The 19,992-nt window shown below is 47.0% G+C and overlaps 1 protein-coding gene across 15 annotated transcripts in view; it reads left to right on the forward strand.

Annotated features, from left to right (window-relative positions):
* LOC142580133 (uncharacterized) overlaps positions 1-18,888 on the forward strand; it is a 128,376-nt gene extending 109,488 nt beyond the window's left edge. For 13 of the 15 annotated variants that reach the window (XM_075690963.1, XM_075690964.1, XM_075690955.1 and 10 more), the window contains one exon: positions 16,857-18,888. In XM_075690963.1, the coding sequence (XP_075547078.1) occupies positions 16,857-18,173 (1,317 nt within the window). In that variant the 3' untranslated portion in view covers positions 18,174-18,888. Of the gene's footprint in view, positions 1-1,343; positions 1,362-10,280; positions 10,319-16,856 lie in introns of those variants that run through there. The other 2 variants (XM_075690966.1, XR_012827577.1) reach the window with 2 other exon arrangements.
* Positions 18,889-19,992: the final 1,104 nt, after the last annotated feature.

Here is a 19,992-nt window from a genome sequence, read left to right on the forward strand (position 1 = left end):
CGCCATCTAAGCACAAGTTCGACGTTCACGAGGCTTAATGCACAATGATGATAGCACGATAGAAGAGGAATTGACCCGTCTAACAACCATGCAGTGACCGTAATCACAGTGATGATAGTGAGAGCATTTTTCACGAATGGCCACCTGGTGGCGGCGTCTCGAACTGGCGTGCGGCTTCTTGCTGCCAGTTCCATAGCCAAGCCCGGCCAAAACTCGTCAAAAGCAAAAATGACGGTTGGAGCGCATTGCCTACTTTAGCCCAGGCGGGTTCAGGGTGCTAAGTTGCGACGTATCATGCTGGACGGTTTTGACAGCTACTACGTAACAGCGGGGTTCCTTATACGTTGTATCCTGTGGAAGCTATGTAAGGACCGGATGAAAAAGACGTAGCAGCCAGGAAAACGCAGCAGTGAGGGACGTAATAGCAGGGTTCTACTGTACATAGTGACCCAAGTTGGCATCAAAGAGATTCATTAAAGACCAGCATGGACTAAGTGGCACATACCTAGGGCTCCAAGTCAGCGCTTATTCAGACAGCGGTACCTACTCAATCCCACGTCGACAGCGACCTTTGCCGACTTGAAAGAAGTTTGTTGAAGTGTGGCACGTCTGTACACATTGGCACGTACTCAGTGACCCAAGTTGGCCCGATTTTTGGTTTCAAATTCTGTTACCTCGGAACAGCAGCCCAATAAGCTAACCGTTTAACCAAGAACTACTAAGTGACCCAGGTAGATGGGAAAATGGTTAGATACAAACATACATACAAACATAGATAGATAGCCCCCGAAAGGTGCGTTAAGTAACTAAAGAATGCAAACGCATTAGTGAGGTTCACCATTTATTCGAAGATAAGTTTATGTGAAGGAAAATTTTTCTAAGCTACTCAGTAAATTTGCGTATGCATTTCAGCATTATTCCAAGTGTTTCTAACACCACATGCCTGACAAGCCAGGCAATGTAATTGGTCCACGTTGGCTTGGCTCATTGGAAAACATATTCATAAGATCATTGTGGCTGAATTGAGAAAATGTACAACTTGCATGATTGATCAGAATTGTGCTTTCATTAGCAAAAGTGTCGTTGTGGCTATACAAGTAAGGACAAGAGAACGGTTCGCTTTCCTAACTGCTATGAGATCGCAGGTGCTGCTGCCTCCTTCGTCAGTGTTTTGCTGTGCCGCCTGCTTTTGGGGTCTTTTGAAGTTGGCTCCACCAAACTTGAGAAAGCAAAGCAAACAGACAGTTAGGCACCACAGGACGGGTGTTTCGGGAAAACTTGGGATCTGGAGAGGTGAAAACAGGACAAAAGACCGTCCCACATGTAAACCATGAGAGATTGGGACCAAGGCGGTAAAAATGGTATGTGTCCAGCCTAAACCAGGTTGTCTGGTCACCCTAACTGTGTTCAAGCATTGTGCTTGTTTCTTTGTAGTGCCCAAACCTCTCAATGATATTCCATGTGAGGTTGCATCAGACAGTATTAGCTTTGCATGATATGTGACATGTTACCGCGATACGTTAGGCCCACTGCTCATGTGTGACCTAAAACCCTAGTTTACTGTGGTGGCACACGTGGTAATCGTGATAGCCCGCTTTGTTCTGAATGCATGCTTCCACTGCATGCTCTCAGTCGTAGGAAGTCAAAAATAAATGGCAAAATCATCCATCACTTTGTCTTATCTTTTGCTGAAGACAAATATTAGCAATGTTTTGCCATTATCAAGACAGCCGTTTGTTTTGGCATTTCTTTGTCTCGAGGGATAGCACTGAGCCAGGAAAGCAGTTTGATTTCTATCAGATGGAGCCACAGAATTAGCAATGGTGATGCGTTAGCAACGCGGAATGCTCTTAAAGCCAAAGATCTTCACTACATCATGAATTTATTACTTTGCGTTAGCATAGCACACAATGATAGTACGCTGAAATGTTGTTTGCTTGCCATGTCTTACCATGGCATCGCACACAGGTGGCATATATGAAATGGGCCATGTACCACAGCGACCTATCGCCTATTGTGCAACAGTGTGCAGTTTCGTCTCTGCACTGTAATTGGCTCTCAAGAGTTTTTTAGAAAGCGGCAGCTGGAGTTCGAGGCTGAAATGCTTCGAATTCTACATCTCTAACCCAATCAAGAAATGAGCGGTTCTACTTATGTCCTGCAGTGAGTCAGCTTTTGAAGTTGTCCGAGCTTTTATTGCACCACAGAAACCTTCAGAAGTCGACTACACTACGATCCTTAAACTTCCCTATGCACACTATTATTCATGACTGTCAGAACTCTATAGTCGTTTACCATTTCATCAGTGGGACTAGGGGCAGAAACATAGTTTTACGCAGAGTATGTTGCAGTGCTTTGCAAAATCGCATCAGACTGCAATTTTCTTACCCCAAAAACCAACTCCGGCATTGTAATTCACCACATTTATGTGCTAGTACTGAGGGCTCTGGCTCAAGAAAGGAACAAATGGAAGAGCAATGCAATGACAGAGCAAGCAAAGTGGATTTCCACTACCTTGCATGTAAATGTTATGCTGCAGGGCAGACTTATTTGTTGCATCAGAGACAAAAATCTGCAACAGCATTTGCTTGCGGAACACATCATATTCAAAGATACTTGCAACTTAGCACCAGCAGTGTAGTCCACCTAGAGCCAACAACAAAAGTGAAACTGTCCATGGCTGACGGTACTGTGCATAAGGCAAAAGCTCTCAAGAAAGGAAATCCACAAAAACGAATGCCATCATGCTTCTGCTGCACTGGCCAGGTCAGTGTAACCATGTTGCCTCTACTTGCGACTGCAAAAATATAGGGCAGATTGCAGAAACTTGCTTTACATGCAAGAAGCAGCTGCATGGTAGAAGTGAAAAGCAAGGGAGTGCTAATGGTGAAGAGAAGCATCCGACTTCTTTGCCCCGAGAACTGCAATGTATAGTGCCACAGTGTTCGCCACTGTAAAAGTGTGTAAGCGCTACTGAACGAGGACGTAGAAAGAAACAAACACAGAGACTATACTATGCTTTCAACTATAAATTGTATTTTTGCACACATCGATAACTATATATAACGTTGTCAATTTGTATGCTGTATTGACAAGTAAACTTTGAACTTTGAAACATACGAGCAGAAGCAAACAATACAGCAAAAAAAAAAAAAAAATTCAGTTGGGCATGTCGATAAACCGTACATGTGTCCAAGGCATGATCAAAACATGCACTGCAATAGTTAAGATAAACCGAGGAAACATATCTATTTTTCAGACAGCGACACTGACGGCTTGCTCATGCGCCTTTCCTCTAATTTTTTTCTATGTCCTTGTTCAGTCACGCTTACACACTCTATCATGGATTCAAACCAACTAGCCCACCAACGTGTTTTAGCCACTGTTAACCTTCGGGTAGGTGGAAAGCTTCTTCACATTGCATCGCATTCAATTGTTAGCTCCGAGATATTTGAAACCTCTGGCCTGAAAAATCTGAATCACTTAAGAAATCCAACCTCACACTGCAGCTGTAGTCCGGGGACACCATGCAGCATGGTGAAAGAAGGAAGTTCTGGTGGACTTCAAGAACATGCCTCAAGCTTTACATAATGTAAGGAAATGGAGCGTACATCCTCGCGTAGCGCGTCAGGGGGCAGCACCACAATGGTCTCTGGCGACTGTGCGACCCACACCCAGTGGGGCGGCAGCTACGCCATCTGCCCCCGCGGCGGCTGCAGCTAGCGCTGCTCCGCCAACCAAGCAGACGGGGCCATCGACCCCGAAGGTGGGCACAGCTGAGGCTGCCCCAACCTCCCCGGCCCCTTCCAGCGCTGGCAACAGCCGGCGCAGTCAAATCCCTCAGGGAGCCCCATCGACCTCCGGGCTGGTGGGCGCAGGGGTCTTGCCCTTCAATGCGGGACTCTCTCTCGTAACTTCTCGCTCGCAAGAGCACGTGTCCGGCGCCTCACAAGAGGCAATGGACACTACACCTATCCCCACGGCGCGCCAAGCGCCTAAGAAGCGGCGAGATTCCCTTGAACGCTTCAGAAAGGACAAAACCACGATTACAGGGCCTCGAAAGAGCTCTGTAATCTAAGGCATCACTTCCATTTCCGTACACACAGCACCTATTTACTTCCAATATGGATACACAAATTATTCAATGGAAAGTCAGATGTCTCCTTAGAAACCTTGATGATGTGCAAGAACTCATCCACGAACACAATCAAAAGGTGCTGCGTTTACAGGAAATACACTGTGGGGTTTCTGGCTCTCGCGGTGGTTGTGTGGGGGCCATTGCGTTGTTTTGCCGGGGGGCTCCGTGTCCCTCTCCTCCCTGCGTGGACGGGGTGGCAGCGGATCATAAAACACTGTTGCTCTGCTGTCATCCAGCCCACGCGAAGGTCAACAGGCTTTCCCCATTGGTTGACATTTTGGCGGGATTTCGGCCCGGCTTGCAAGCACTCCGGGGAAGCGCGCGCAAGATGGGGCCCGAGGAGAGACCACATCGGGGCGTCGGAAGGTGTGTACGTGTTCCTCTCTGCCTGCGGCGGCCCCCTTTGTCCGCCGCCGGCCTATGGTTACTTCGGCTCGTCGGGGTCCCGGCCTGGGCGGCGCACGCCCTCTTCCGTCGTCTCGATGTCCTGAGGCAGCGCCTTCCGATCGTGCCCCCGTCTGTTCGTCTGTCGTTTCTTTCTATTTCCCTTTTCTCTGCTGTGGGGGTGCGCGCGATGGCAGGCGCTGACCGAAGGATAGGCAGCCTCTTTTACTGCTGGTGTTCTTTGTTCTTTGTTCCCTCTCTGTCGTGGTGCGCCGTTAGCGGCCACCGGTGAGCATTTGGCCATGTTTTGTGTATTAATTAGCTTCAGATTGGGACGTGATGTTAAAACGTGTGTTTGTATTGAGTCCAACCTTAATAAATGTTCTTTGTGGCTTCTAGAGAGCTTTGCCTAGGGTCTCCCTTGCTGCGCGTGCGGTCTCGCCTTCCCCTAAGCTGGGGCTAGCGGGGCGCGTACGCGTGCAGCTGCGCGTCGGCACACGGAGGGGACCGGAGCAGGCGCGGACGCAGTGCCCCACACGCATGGCGGCTCGGAGTGCTCAAACCTGCGTTGGTCGTCAGGCGCGCGCGGAATCGGAGCGTGTGCACCATGAGCGTCGCGAGGAGGCTATGGATGTGGGGTTTCTGGCTCTCACAGTGGTTGTGTGGGGGCCATTGTGTTGTTTTGCCGGGGGGCTCTGTGTCCCTCTCCTCCCTGCGTGGACGGGGTGGCAGCGGGTCATAAAACACTGTCGCTCTGCTGTCATCCAGCCCACGCGAAGGTCAACAGGCTTTCCCCATTGGTTGACATTTTGGCGGGATTCGGGCCTGGCTTGCATGCACTCCGGGGAAGTTCGCGCAAGACGGGGCCCGAGGAGAGACCACATCGGGGCGTCGGAAGGTGCGTACGTGTTCCTCTCTGCCGGCGGCGGCCCCCTTTGTCCACTGCCGGCCGATGGTTACTTCGGCTCGTCGGGGTGCCGGCCTCGGCGGCGCGCGCACTCTTCCGTCGTCTCTATGTCCTGAGGCAGAGCCTTCCAATCGTGCCCCCGTCTGTTCGTCTGTCGTTTCTTTCTATTTCCCTTTTCTCTGCTGTGGGGGTGCGTGATGACAGGCGCTGACCGAAGGATAGGCAGCCTCTTTTACTGCTGGTGTTCTTTGTTCTTTGTTCTCTCTCTGTCGCGGTGCGCCGTTAGCGTCCACCAGCGCCCATTTGGCCATGTTTTATGTATTAATTAGCTTCAGATTCGGACGTGATGTTAAAATGTGTGTTTGTATTGAGTCCAACCTTAATAAATGTTCTTTGTGGCTTCTAGAGAGCTTTGCCTAAAGTCTAGAGAGCTTCTAGAGAGCTTTGCTGCGCGCGGTCTCGCCTTCCCCTAAGCTGGGGCCGGCGGGGCGCGTACACGTGCAGCTGCGCGTCGGCACACGGAGGGGACCGGAGCAGGCGCGGACGCGGTGCCCTGCACGCATGGCGGCTCGGAGTGCTCGAACCTGCGGTGGTCGTCCGACGCACGCGGAATCGGAGCGTGCGCGCTGTGAGCGTCGCGAGGAGGCCACAACACTTAAAACCAAAACACAAACTTTCTTCGACAGTATGTTACTTTTCGCGAAGATCGTGATGATGCTATCGCATCATAGGGTGGTACTGCCATTGTAATTCAAGAAAGCATAGCGTGTCAACATTTACAGCTACGAGCGGCCCTTGAAGCAGTGGCGGTTCGAGTTGTTGTGCTAAACGAACTTATCACTGTTTGCTCACTTTACACACCCCCACATGATAAATTAAATAAACATGAATTTCAGTCCTTCATAGATGAATTGCCAGAACCTTATGTTGTTCTTGGCGATTTCAATGCGCACAACTGCCTGTGGGGCGACTCTCGTATAGATGCGCGACGTCATCTTGTTGAACCGTTCCTTTTTTCTTCTAGTGCATGCCTGCTGAATAAGAAGGAACCCACATATTACACTCTTGCAAACAGAACCTTTTCTTCAATAGATCTTAGTATAGTTTCCCCGTCTATACTGCCCGAACTCGAATGGGAAGTTACGAACAATCCTTACGGGAGCGACCACTTCGCCATACTGCTAAGAACACCTAAAGAAAATGAATATTCACCACAGGCTCCTAGGTGGAAGATTGATACAGCTGATTGGGAGAAATTCCAAACTCTCACTAGTATCTCATGGGATGACATGTCCTCATTAGGAATTGATGCTGCTGTGAAGTATTTTACAGCCTTCATAATAGAGGCCGCATCTAAATGCATATCAGAAGTAAATGGCTTGGCATGTAAACGGCGTGTCCCGTGGTGGAATGACGATTGTAGGATCACTCGTAAGAAACAAAACAAAGCGTGGGGGTTGCTACGCGCCTCCCCCACTGCGGAGAATCTTATCAACTTTAAAGTAGTAAAATCCCACGACAGGTGAACCCGCCGACAGGCCAGAAGAGAGAGTTTGCAGAAGTTTTTATCGGATATCAACTCGTATACAGATGAGGCCAAAGTCGGGAACAGGGTTAATAGGATAAGAGGGCGACAAACATACTCCCTCCTTTTGGTAAACACACAAGGCAATACCCTGCAAGACCAGGCAGCTTCACTTGGGGAGCACTTTGAACGTGTGTCGAGCTAAATCCATTATTCCCAATCTTTTCTCAAATATAAACAAATAGAAAAACGTAAGCCAGTCTTACGAAAATCCAGACAGAATGAACCATATAACCAGCCTTTCAGTATTGCCGAGTTGAGAGCTGCATTGAACACATGCAAAACCACTGCACCGGGACCTGACCGAGTCATGTATGACAGGATCAGGAACTTACATACTGACACACAAGTTACACTACTCACACTTTTTAACACTATTTGGGCTGCGGGATACCTCCCATCTACATCGAAAGAAGTGATTGTGGTTCCTGTTCTGAAGCAGGGAAAAGACCCTTCCTTGGCAGCAAGTTATCGTCCGATAGCTCTTACAAATTGTCTGTGTAAGCTTTTTGAAAAAATGATTAATCGCAGACTCGTACATTTCCTTGAACTCAAGAATATGCTCGATCCCTATCAGTGTGGCTTCAGACAAGGGCGGTCGACAACCGATCATCTTGTGTGCATTGAAGGATATATCCGCGATGCATTTGTACACAAACAGTATTTCCTTTCGATATTCTATTCCTCGATATGGAGAAGACATATGACACAACATGGCGTTATGGGATCTTGCGAGACTTGTCGGGAATGGGCATCCATGGAAATATGTTGAAAATAATTGAAAGCTATTTGTCCAATCGTACTTTCCGTGTAAAAGTCAGCAATGCACTGTCACGTCCTTTAACGCAGGAAACTGGTGTACCCCAGGGAGGCGTGCTCAGCTGCACTCTCTTTATCCTTAAAGCGAACACACTACGTGCTTCACTGCCACCGGCCATTTTTTATTCCGTATACGTAGACGATATACAAATAGGCTTCAAATCCTGCAACCTTACAGTGTGTGAAAGACAGGTACAGCAGGGCTTAAACAAGGTGTCGAAATGGGCATACCAAAATGGATTTAAAATCAACCCGTACAAAAGCTCTTGTGTTCGCTTCACAAGAAAGAGAGGCCTAGTACCTGATCCCTGTGTAGAACTGGGTGGACAACAAATTCCCTTCAACAAAGAGCACAAATTTCTAGGTGTTATTCTCGACTCCAGGCTCACTTTCATTTCACACATAATATGTCTTAAAGAAAAATGTCTAAAAACTATGACCTTACTTACAGTTATATCCCACACTACATGGGGTAGCGACAGGAGGTGCCTGTTGAATCTTTACAGGAGCCTAGTTAGATCACGATTAGATTATGGTGCCGTAGTATATCACTCTGCTGCACCGAGTGCGCTAAAGATGTTAGACCCCATTCATCATCTGGGTATCCGCCTGGCCACTGGCGCATTTAGAACAAGCCCTGTGGAAAGTCGATATGCAGAGTCAGACGAGTGGTCACTACATTTTCAGAGAACGTACATCAGCTTCACCTATTTTCTCAATGTGCGCTTCAGTAAAGAACATCCGTGTTTCAAAACTGTTAAAGGGACACTAAAGGTTACTATTAAGTCAACGTGGACTGTTGAAATACCATCCCACAATCCTCGAAACGCTTGTTTCGTGCCAAGGAGAGACTTATTTTAAGAGAAAATGCGTTCTGAAGCGTCCGCGTACCTCTAGCGCAGTTCAAATCACCCGCCCTCCGATTGAGGAGTACTGACATCATGGTCTCATAGTGACGTTGCGCCATCGGTGAGTAGAACGGCGTCCGCAGACGGCGCTACGGCTTTTCTGCGCAAAATGCAAACGCGCGGCCAGAAACAGAGCCAAGACAGAGCCGACAGCAGAGCGAAAGCGGGAGTATGGTGGCTAGCAGAAGGAGAAACGCGCGACCATATGCTGGTACTTCATTCTATGATGCAAACTTCGACGCTCGTCGCAATGGACCCTGACAACGACAGATTGCCTCGCGATGGTGGGCCCAACTTCAGCGATTTGAGCACTGGCGAGCGCGACCTGCTGCTGAGGGCTCGCGCTGCCGGCGTCGTTGCGTACTACGACGGCGGCCTCGACACCGGCTCTCCGGAGCGGGAAAGCAACGAGGGCTTCCCACGACATGACATGGACGTGGCATTCTCGCTGCTTCTTCCAAATGAAAGTTACGCGAGCCAGCAGAACCCTCACAGCACGACGCGATAACGAAACTACTGAAACTCCAAAGCGTGAGCAGCGCAGAGTTGAGCGGAAACGAAACCTTTCGACCACCCATATTACTGAAGGGTAACTTCAAAATGTTATTTTTTCTTAGAATCGAATAGACGTAGACAAGTAGCATTTTTTCCGTCTTATAGTCGAATGAAATAATATTTTTAATACGAGTAGTTGAGTATTAGGAACACAAATTATGAGGAGTGCTTTCGTCATCGGGCTAGTACCGGAATGTCGCTGGGGGGTCTCAAATCGTGTCATGCATTTACCTCAATTTCTCGGTTACTAAAGCTCTGTTCCCGATTAGATTGACGCCTTAGACGTTCTAGAAGATTGCTCTACCACTTTAACTTGAGTTTCTGGTAACCTTTAGTGTCCCTTTAACAATTTGACGTGTGAAACACTTTTTCATAATAAACCCTCTATGAGACTTCCTTTCTCACTGCATGCAAGAGAACTTAGCACGGAAATGGATGTCCCTGTTCTCGAGCATCGCCTAATGCTCTAGCTAAGCTATTACCGCCCTGGGAGTGGCAGGTGATAGACTGTAACGTATCCTTTGTAGAGGTCACAAAGCACGCACCTGACCTCAACATCGCTATGCATTTCCGTGAACTTCAATCGAAGTACAGCTGCTCCGAATTCTACACAGACGTGTCAAAATCACATGCTGTTGTATCTTATGCTGCTGTCGGTCCCTCTCTTTCTAAATCTGACTTATTGAACCCGCGAACAAGTATCTTCACTGCAGAAGCCTATGCAGTACTGTCTGCAGTAAAACATATACAGAAATTAAAACTCGGCAGAGCAATTGTATACACAGACTCGCTAAGTCTCGTAAAAGCCTTAATTTCATTACAAACGCTTAAAAAATCGTGTTTTCATTGAACTTTACTCCCTCTTATGCAGTATTTATCTATCACATATACATGTAGTAATATGCTGGGTACCTGGCCATACAGGTATCGAGGGTAATGTACTGGCTGATAAAATGGCCACATCACTAAACACTTTTCCTACAGCTGCTGTCCCTGTCACAGATCTGAAGCCTTTCTTGCGCAAGAAACTGCGACAACGCTGGAAACGCATGTGGAACGCAGAAATAAACAATAAACTGCACGTTATAAAGCGACAGTTAGGTTTTTAGCCCTCCCCAGCAAAAATCACGGTGAACAGGTGTCCTATTCTGCCGCCTCAGAATAGGGCACACATTTGGTACACACAGTTTTCTGCTTACTGGAAATGAACCACCAACCTGTGGTCGATGTGGTGAGAGGCTGACCGTTCTCCACGTCCTATTGGAGTGTCGCAAAGCCGAATCTGAAAGAAACATTTTCCTCTTGCATATTGTTATTGCGTACCTCTACACCCAGCTATGTTTCTTGGTAAGGAACCATTTTTCAACACCAAAGTAGTCCTCAATTTTTTATATGAGGTTGTCCTACATGTTATGAGCCCAATAAATTTGTAGCGCATCCTCTTTCCAGAGGATGCCTCTGTGATAGTTGTTTTACATAGCACATGCCTCCAGGCCCTAGTGTCTCAAGGGCTTTAACGAGGCCATGGTCCTCTAGGGAATTTCAGAAACTTATGCATTTTTTATATCGTATCATTATTTTGCAGTGCACCTTAATGCTCATAGTACACATCATTTGTCATCGCCATAATTTTATTACACATACATTTTACGCACTTTACAATGACTATATTTTAGGCCCTTTTACAGCCACGTCACATCAACTTCATAGAACCCATCACTCGACTGCGAAATCACTAACACTTGCATGGTGCTCTTTGGCCATACCTGGCCCTTGTGCCAATAAAAACTACACATTCATTCATTCATTACATCCTCGGACAAAATTGATTGATCAAATCCAGGGCAAATTGAGTTCTATTCTAGACGTTGTTCTTGTTAGCGACCATTTCCTGAACGACCAGGCATGCACTGAAATCTTAGACGGCATATCCGATCATAAGTTAGTCCTATGCACACTGCCTCTACCTGGTCTTGTACGACACTACGGCCCTGTAAAAGATGTTCTTGCATTCAACAGAGCAGACAACAATGCAATAATCACATATCTCACTCACGAATTTCTCGACTTTTCAGATCTTTGTTCGGATAAAAACTCATCGACAGATCATATATGGTTGCAACTCAAAGCACACGTCATGCATTGTATTGAAAATTTTGTCCCACTAGAGCGCAAACTTACAAGAAAGTGTAATCCATGGATAACCCGCAAAATAATTCATGTTAAACGTAAAATTAGTAGACTGAGGAAAGCTAAGAGGTCTGGTTTAGCTGCTAATTTCACTGCTCAGATTTCCGCGTTATCTAAAACCTTGAAAAGCAAGGTACGCGTTTCCAATGTGCACTACTATGGTACCACTCAATCCAAGTTCATGGAAACGTCACCAGCAAAATTTTGGCATTACGTAAATGGTAAACATAACGATAGAAAGGCTTCTCCTTCAACAGAAACAAAAGATAAGGCAGATCAATTCAATCGCTACTTCCAGTCGATTTTTACAGTCGATAATGGACAAGTGCAACATTCCCCGATTATCCCATCTACCAAAAATTAATTACTGGAAACCCTAGAAATAACCGACGGTGGTATACTGTGTCTGCTATTAAACCTTGATGAAAAAGAGCTGTGGCCCAGACGGGACACCGGACACTTTTCTCAAACGGTATGCAGAACCAGTTAGTATCTACGCTTAATATTCACAAAATCTATCCAGGATTCACAGATTCCTTCTGAATGGAAAGTCTCAAAAATAATCCTAGTGCATAAATCCGGTGACAAGGCGATCCCATCAAACTACAGGCCCATTTCCTTGATGTGTACCAGCTATAAAATACTTCAGCATATTGTCCTCAAATTCATCACAAAGTTTATCGAAGACAATATTCTGCTACACCCCAACCAGCATGGATTTCGGAGAGGCTTATTGACCATAACGCAACTCGTCGAGATAATGCATGTCTTGGCCCAAGGCATTAACGAACACTCCCAAATTGACACAATTTTTATGGATTTCTCAAAGGTGTTTGGTCAAGTTTCCCATGAAAAGCTAGTTTTCCAGCTGGTCTGCAAACTTGGGGCTGGGCCAATGACTCGATGGATATCAAGCTATTTGTCCGGCCATCAACAATTTGTGCAATGCAATGAGCACGTTTCTGACACATTAAATGTCGCATCTGGTGTGCCCCAGAGATCCGTCTTGGCACCGATATTATCTTTGTTGTTTATAAATGACTTGGCAGTGAACATTAACGCAAATATTAGGCTATTCGCAGACGACTGCGTACTGTATAAAGAGGTCAAAAGCCATAGTGACCAAATTGAGCTGAACATTGCCCTGAATGAAGTAGTAAGTTGGTGCTCTAACTGGCAAATGGTGGTTAATTCAGACAAAACAGTTGCAATGTCAATAACAAAAGAGAAAACAAGCTCAGCCTTTCCTTATGGTTTTAATAATGTCACGCTCCAAAACGTAAGCCAGTGCAAATATCTTGGTGTAATAATAACTTCTGATCTCTGTTGGGCAGTTCACACAGAAGCTATAACTGCAATGCAAAAATTGCTTTTTCGTAAGTGGACGCTACGGCACGCTGACCGTGACACTAAGCTTTTAGCGTACACCACACTTGTCCGACCGATTCTAGAATACGCCAATATAATCTGGTTCCCCTTCACAAGTAGCAGTATTGGCATGCTTGATAACGTGCAGCGCAAAGCGATTAGCTTTATTTTTAACCGCTATTGACGCCTTGATTCCCCGACAGAATTGCTGCTCCGTACAGGTTCGCCCTCACTCCAAAGTCGAGCTAAAATGCACCGCCTGAAATTCTTATATATGCTACTGCACAACTATTTTAAGATAGACCACACAAGATACGTCGAAACTAAACAAGGCACCGACATCATACACATGATTTCACACACCAAGAATATGCGTGCAACAACAATACATTCTATTATTATTTTCTCCCTAGATGCATTGGGAATGGAATACTCTTGACCGACTTGTAGTTGAACAGCAAAGAATTGATTATTTCCTTGAGATGTTACATAACTCGCTTAATACATACTCATCAACCTGATGTCATTTATTTGTATTCTACATATGATTATTAGTTTTTTTCTATTGGCATGCTTGTCAATACTCGTATTCATACTTGCTGTTGTACATGTTTTTTCTTCTTATATGTACTTGTTTAGCAATCTACCCCTGACAATTACTATCATTACTGTTTCTTTCTGTACCCCACTCCTGTAATAACCCTGTCAAAGGGTTGACAGTATCTCAAAATAAATAAAAAACAAGTAAAAAAATTCCTTGAACTCAAGTGTACGAGAACGCTTGATCAGACTGCTGGTAACTTTGACAAAGTGTTCAGTGATTCTGTGAAGCGACGTTGTAATAAACCTATTCACATTGACATCAATATGCGCTGCTGAGCACGAGGTCGCGGGATAAAATCCCAGCTGTGGCGGCCACATTTCGATGGAGGCGAAATGTAAAAACGGCCATGTCCCATGCATTTGAGACATGCTAAACATCTACGGGTGGTTAAAATTAATTTGGAGTCCCCCACTACGGCATGCCTCATAATAAAATCTTGGTTTTGGTTTGTAAAAACCACAGAATTCAATTCAAAAATTTATATTGACATCACATACAAAGCAGCACTAAAGTTCCACAAGTGCAGGCCTGCTCCATGCAATACGAAATACTCTTTAGGGAGAGCTTGACCGTCTTTCCCGAGCAACTGGTCTTCATCTTCAGTGACAGCTCGAATCATTGTACATAAGAAGAATGGTACTCTTCATTTATTTCGGAACTTCTGGTGCAGTCTGAATCCTGCGCTGAAGTCAAATGTATACACCTTGCCAGCATCTTCTGAGCTACTTACGGTTGTAAGAGGAGGAAAGATCTCCAAAATTGACCTTCAACAAGCATAATGAAAACACCAAGTGGAGGACATCTCAGCAGAACGACCCGCCATGGTTGCTCAGTGGCTATGGTGTTAGGCTGCTGAGCACGAGGTCGCGGGATCGAATCCCGGCCATGGCGGCCGCATTTCGATGGGGGCGAAATGCGAAAAGACCCATGTGCTTAGAGTTAGGTGCACATTAAAGAACCACAGGTGGTCAAAATTTCCGGAGTCCTCCACTGCGGAGTGCCTCATAATCAGAAAGTGGTTTTGGCACGTAAAACCCCATAATTTAATTTTTTTTTTCCAGCAGAACTGCATACCGTTGCCGCTATCAAAGGACTGTGCCGCATCAAGTGAATGCCATTTAGAACTTGGGTAACACCACTGCCATTTCACCAATTCATGGGTATACTTTTCAGTGGCATCGAAGGCACAGCAGCTTACTTAGATGACATAATGGGGACCGGAACTTCGGAACAAGAACAACGCAAGATACTGGAATAAGTGCAATGGCGGCTGTGTGACACTGGTCTCCAGATAGTGAAAGCTAAGTGCAAATTTGGAGTCTTGGAGATGCAATCCCTTGACTACAATGTCGATGGAGGCTCTGCAAGTCCTACAAAACAGAAGCTTCAGGCCATCATAAAAGCAGCAGAACTATGCAACAAAAAGGGATTACAGGGGGTTCTTGGCATGCTAAGTTTCTACTGCCGGTTCCTGCAAGACTGCGCTATGATTGCCAATAGTTTACGTTGCTTACTCGATAAGGACGCAAAATGGCATTGTGGTGAGGAAGAATGAACAGTGTTAAATAAACTTAAAGGGGCCCTTGAACACTTTTCAAGCCACTGTCTTTTGTTGCGAATTGCATAGACTGACGGTTGGAGATTTTAGCGCAGCTGAAAGCACTGATATTAAAATATTTAATATTTTAATCATGCAAACAAATCACTACATCGCTGCTGTCTGCATCATCACCCGAAGCATCATTGACGTCGCCACTCATTTTTCCTTGATTAGTTAAAGAAAAATTTGCATATGACGACTGCACTGCAGCAAAAACATAAATTCTTATTTTTTTTGCTGTACTTAACACATACAGGCACAGTCATAAAAAAATCGCTACAACCACAAAATACAATAGGGGTACTGGCTTTTCTTTTGCCTCTGGTATTGCTTCATACCTCTGGCCTTTGAGCCCTAAAGCTTCTATTGTCGCTTGTGTGTTCCCTTGCTGCCTTCTTATGGTTCATGTTGTGCAGGTTTCTCACCTCTGTGCATTGTTGCTACTACCTTTTTGTTGTTCACGGTGCTGTGCTGAACTGTAGCTGAACTACAGTGAACTAGAGTAGCTGAACTGAAGAAAAAAGACACTGCACAGTCCAAGGTTGCTCGACCAGTAGTGGCAAACATGAAATGTGCTTGAATGTACGTAAGTCCTTTTTTTTTATCATGGTAACAGCATCAGCACCTCACCGGAGTCTGTGTGCATGGAACATGTAATCAACAATGGAGTGCGAACTTCCACTAGGTAGGCACTTCAGGCAGTGAGGGGTTTGCGTCAGTGGGTGAGAGAAATGGAGACAGAAGACTGCGCAAAATTGGACTTGAGTGCATGCATTTTTTTCTTGTATTTCGAAATTTCTTGGCTGAATAACTTTGCACTGCATACACTTATCGCTGCTATTCTTGTTGAATTTCTCTCTCCAACCGTCAGTCAGCACGACCCGCAACCAAAAAACGGTGGCTTTGAAAGTGTTCCAGGGCCCCTTTAAGGACTTGCTAAGCACAGCTCCTCTGCTACCATGATATAATGAGAGACAGCTGCTTGTTCTTTTGTGCGGTGCATCACCTAATGGTGCGGCCTCAGCTCAATGGTGACAACACCGAGGAAGCCCCAATCGCTTATGTTTCTCAGACACTAGGGACGAGTTATTGAAGCTATGCACAAATGGATAAAGAAAGTCTCGCTATCGTATTTGCGATGAAACTCTTTGACAAATACTTGGGCAGTCGAAGCATGATCACAAACCTCTGTCTTGGGTTATGGATGCTTAGACGCCAATTATACTTTTACTACGCATGAGATGGGGCACCATGCCTAGCTGTTATCAGTACGATTTGCGATACAATGTGCTTACACATTGTGCTGCTGGTAATAACATGAGGACACTGAAGAATTTTTGAAGAAGCCAGTGGAAATTTCAATAATAGCTTTAAACAGTGCGACAGAGGACACAGGAAAAGAACCACGAGACACAGCACCCTGTCCTATGGTTTTTTTGCTGTGTCCAGTGTTGCACTGTTTGAATCTGTTGTTTACAAGACGTACCAACTATCCCAAGTGAACATGCTGAAATGTCAACATTTGGGACAGTGCGCAGGTTTGCACAGTGCTGCGAAGCAATATTCAGTAGGTTAAACAAGCGTGCATAAATTGATATGTTGTACTATGCAAATCAAATAAATGTCGCTTGCCTTTTGCTTTAAATGATGTATCATTTATCGTTTTGTGCTGTTAGCATTTCAGTGCACCAGAAAAGGTCATGCTTAGTTCATTTGACAGGGTCACACTTACAATTGCAACTGTGGAATTTTTACAAAGGATTCGCGAACTGCCAATCATTGAACCGACTGTGTGCAGGCACCAAAGGCAGAGGAGGAGAAGGACCACTCGGTGCTGCAGCGGCCCATCGTGCTAGGTGTGCAGGGTGTGCGGCAGATAATGCAGTGCATGAGCAGTGGCAGCCGCGAGGTCAAGGACGTGCTACTCAACGAGTGCAGCGTGCTTTTCGAGTGCAAAGTGTGCCGCAGCCTGTTCCGCAGCCTGGCCAACCTGTTGGCCCATAAGCGCGTCTACTGCACGCAACACTTGTGTGAGGCAATGCCACTATGTGCGCTCTCGGCGCCATCGGAGGAGCCGCCACAGCCGAGCACCACTGCCGAGTTGCAGCTGACGCCCATTGTGGGCACCGCGAGCGCTGTGTACCAGCGGGTGCACCATGAGGGCAAGCAGCCGCAGCAGCCGCGGGACAAGGGACCGTCCTCGAGCCAGGCGACCTCATCTCGGACGAGCTATCTGTCGGCACGCAGTGACTGCGACCTGTCCCGGCTGATGTGCCTCAACTGCGACACGACGTACACGTCTGTCAAGACGCTCTACTTGCACATGGTGTCACTGCACTCGACTACGCGCCGCTACTACCCGTGCCCCTTGTGCCGCGCCAGCTTTGTGCAGATGTGGGGAGTCACACGCCACCTTGTAAGTGTGCATGGTCAGACCAAGGAGCAGATTGTTCAGCTGCGTGACAGCATCCGTGGTGGTGTCCAGCTGCGCAAGAGCCGACTGCAGCACATGGTCGACTGCCTGCTGCGTAACAACGGCACTGCCACGGTCTGCAGCCGGTGCGGACGGCCAGCCACTGCCTGCCCTTGCCACCAACACCGGGCAGACCGACCAGCCAAGGCGCGCCGCAAGGGCGTGCCGCGGCGTAGGCTGCCACTCGTGTCGAACGCAGACAGGACTAGTGGTGCTGCCACCGTCGACAGGACAGTGCAGCAGCAACAGCGCAGTGCCAACAAGCGCATCTCACCGGCCATGGAACGCAAGATCCTGGCCATCATTGACTACGACCGGCTAGCATGCCTGCGGTGCGAGCGGCTCTTCTCGAGCTTCTCGAGCCTTCGCCGGCATGCGGCCGTGCACTTGGGCTACAGCCGGTACCAGTGCACTCGCTGCAGCTACCAGTCGTATAACCGTGCCGACTGCCGCAGCCATGTGCAGCGCGTGCACGCGGACGCAGCGCATGATGCCGAGCGCATGATTGTGCACGTGCCGGGCGAAGAGGAGGGCGGCCACCCAATGGCTACGCGCTTCCCGCGCCTCGACTCGCTCTCTACACTGGTCACTCGCTCGGGCGCCTACCCAAAGAGGCCACCACCTCTCGGGCCTCAAAAGTAGCATGCTCGGTTGCTTCGCCTCATGATGGTGTAGATTGCGAAACATTTGCAGGAGCACTTTGGTAGACCACAGAGCTCTGCAATGAGCAGTTACCTTGCTTCTGTTGTATTCATGGCATAAATATCTGTGGTGAAGAAACTACACTGCACACTTTGCGCAATTTATGTTTTGTGTGGGGCATCGTGCAAAACTGTTGTCAGAGGCTCTCTTGGAGCATGCCTTTGGTGCACAGTGTTGGCAAGAACTGCACATGTTTTTGTTCGCAATGCAGTTGCAGGAAGCTTTAGCTGTTCTGTATTGTGCCCTCTGAATTCGTTACAGCTGTGCCAACATTATGTTGGTGTGATTAGCTCCTTGACAAACAGGAAGGCTGGTTAGAAGCTAGTGTCGTCGTACAGCTAGCAACTTGAGCGTCTCGTGCTTGATCTGTCTTGTAATGTTGAATGTGGAGATACATTGCAGAGTGAGCGCCACCTTTATCCACTTTTGGAATTCTGCTTCCTCACATCTGCTGGCGAAGCAACCGGAGCGTGCAAACAGATAGCGTTTTGGAGACCACGGTCCCGGTGATCACAGTCGTGTGCGATATTGCGAGGCCGCGTTGCACTTGGCTCGGCCAAGGACTATATTAACAAAGTGGCTGCTTGGGCTGAGGCATCTTTAAGGCTGTTCAGCGCATCGGTAACAACACGAACTAAAAAGAAGATTTAGACCAGCACGTGTCCATGTTTCCTTTTTGGTCTCCGTTATTACTGTTGTGCTTTATACCCTCGAAGACGATATGAGCGCACAGGCACAATGTGTGGTTGTGTGCTAGTATGGGGTTATGGGCTTGCACGTGCAAAGACAGGACATTCATGAAAGGGTAGCTCAAGTGCGAGCCCCCCCCCCCCCCCCCCCCCCCCCCCCCCCCCCCCCCCCAATGTACACAAAATAAAAGAAGTGTGAATTGGTGGATGTAGAGCTGCCATGGGTATTACTCTACGGAGTAATAAAATCGGGCCGCTCAGTTAACCCCCTTCTTGTTCTACGGAGTGGTGTGTCATCGCACGGTGAAGATGAGAGCGTGACACTACCACTAGTCGCGTACAAGTTGGTGACGTCAGCAAGCAAGGTTCTGACCAGGGAAGTCTGCTATTGTGGCTTTGGACACTTATGGCCAGATCTGCTGTCAAAATAGCTGAATGGCAACATATAATTGCACCTTCTATTTTGTAGCAAGAAGAGCAAAGGCAAAAAGCAGAGTCATCATCAAACCAGAATGCGATAAAACATGAGTTCACCTGACCCGGGAACACTCTGCGGAGTGTATTGGATGGTAACTCTCGTGCTTAGAGATGACGATTACCCTGAGAATGATATAGTGCGGTGTAGATTTATTGGTGCTAGACAAGTGTGAGCATATTCTGTATTACGGAAAGACTGATCAAAAACTAAAAGTACCTAGTGAAGCTCGTCCTTTAACGCACGTGAATGGTAGAGACCAACTGCAAAGAAATTTCTCCTTGGCTATATTGGCTATGAGTAGTAGGTACTATGAAAGCAAATGTGGTAAACTTGTTGGGCTTCTAATATTCTTATAAACAGCCTTTAAATAGCAGAATGTTGCTGGGCAAGTTAGCACTTTTTAATGAAAGCCTGAGGAGCGCAAGCATGTACATACAATGTCCAGCGAAGAAAAATAGAAGACAGGTGGAGTGCCACTACCAGCAAGCTGCTCTTAAAGAAGTACTGACACAAAATTCTTTGGGCTGTTTTTTGCACTCAGCTACTGATCCAGTAATCATGCTAAAGAAACTTGCTTTCTCCAGTGCCGACA

This window comes from Dermacentor variabilis, chromosome 4, assembly GCF_050947875.1.
Source record: "Dermacentor variabilis isolate Ectoservices chromosome 4, ASM5094787v1, whole genome shotgun sequence".
NCBI classification, from domain to species: Eukaryota; Metazoa; Arthropoda; class Arachnida; order Ixodida; family Ixodidae; genus Dermacentor; species Dermacentor variabilis.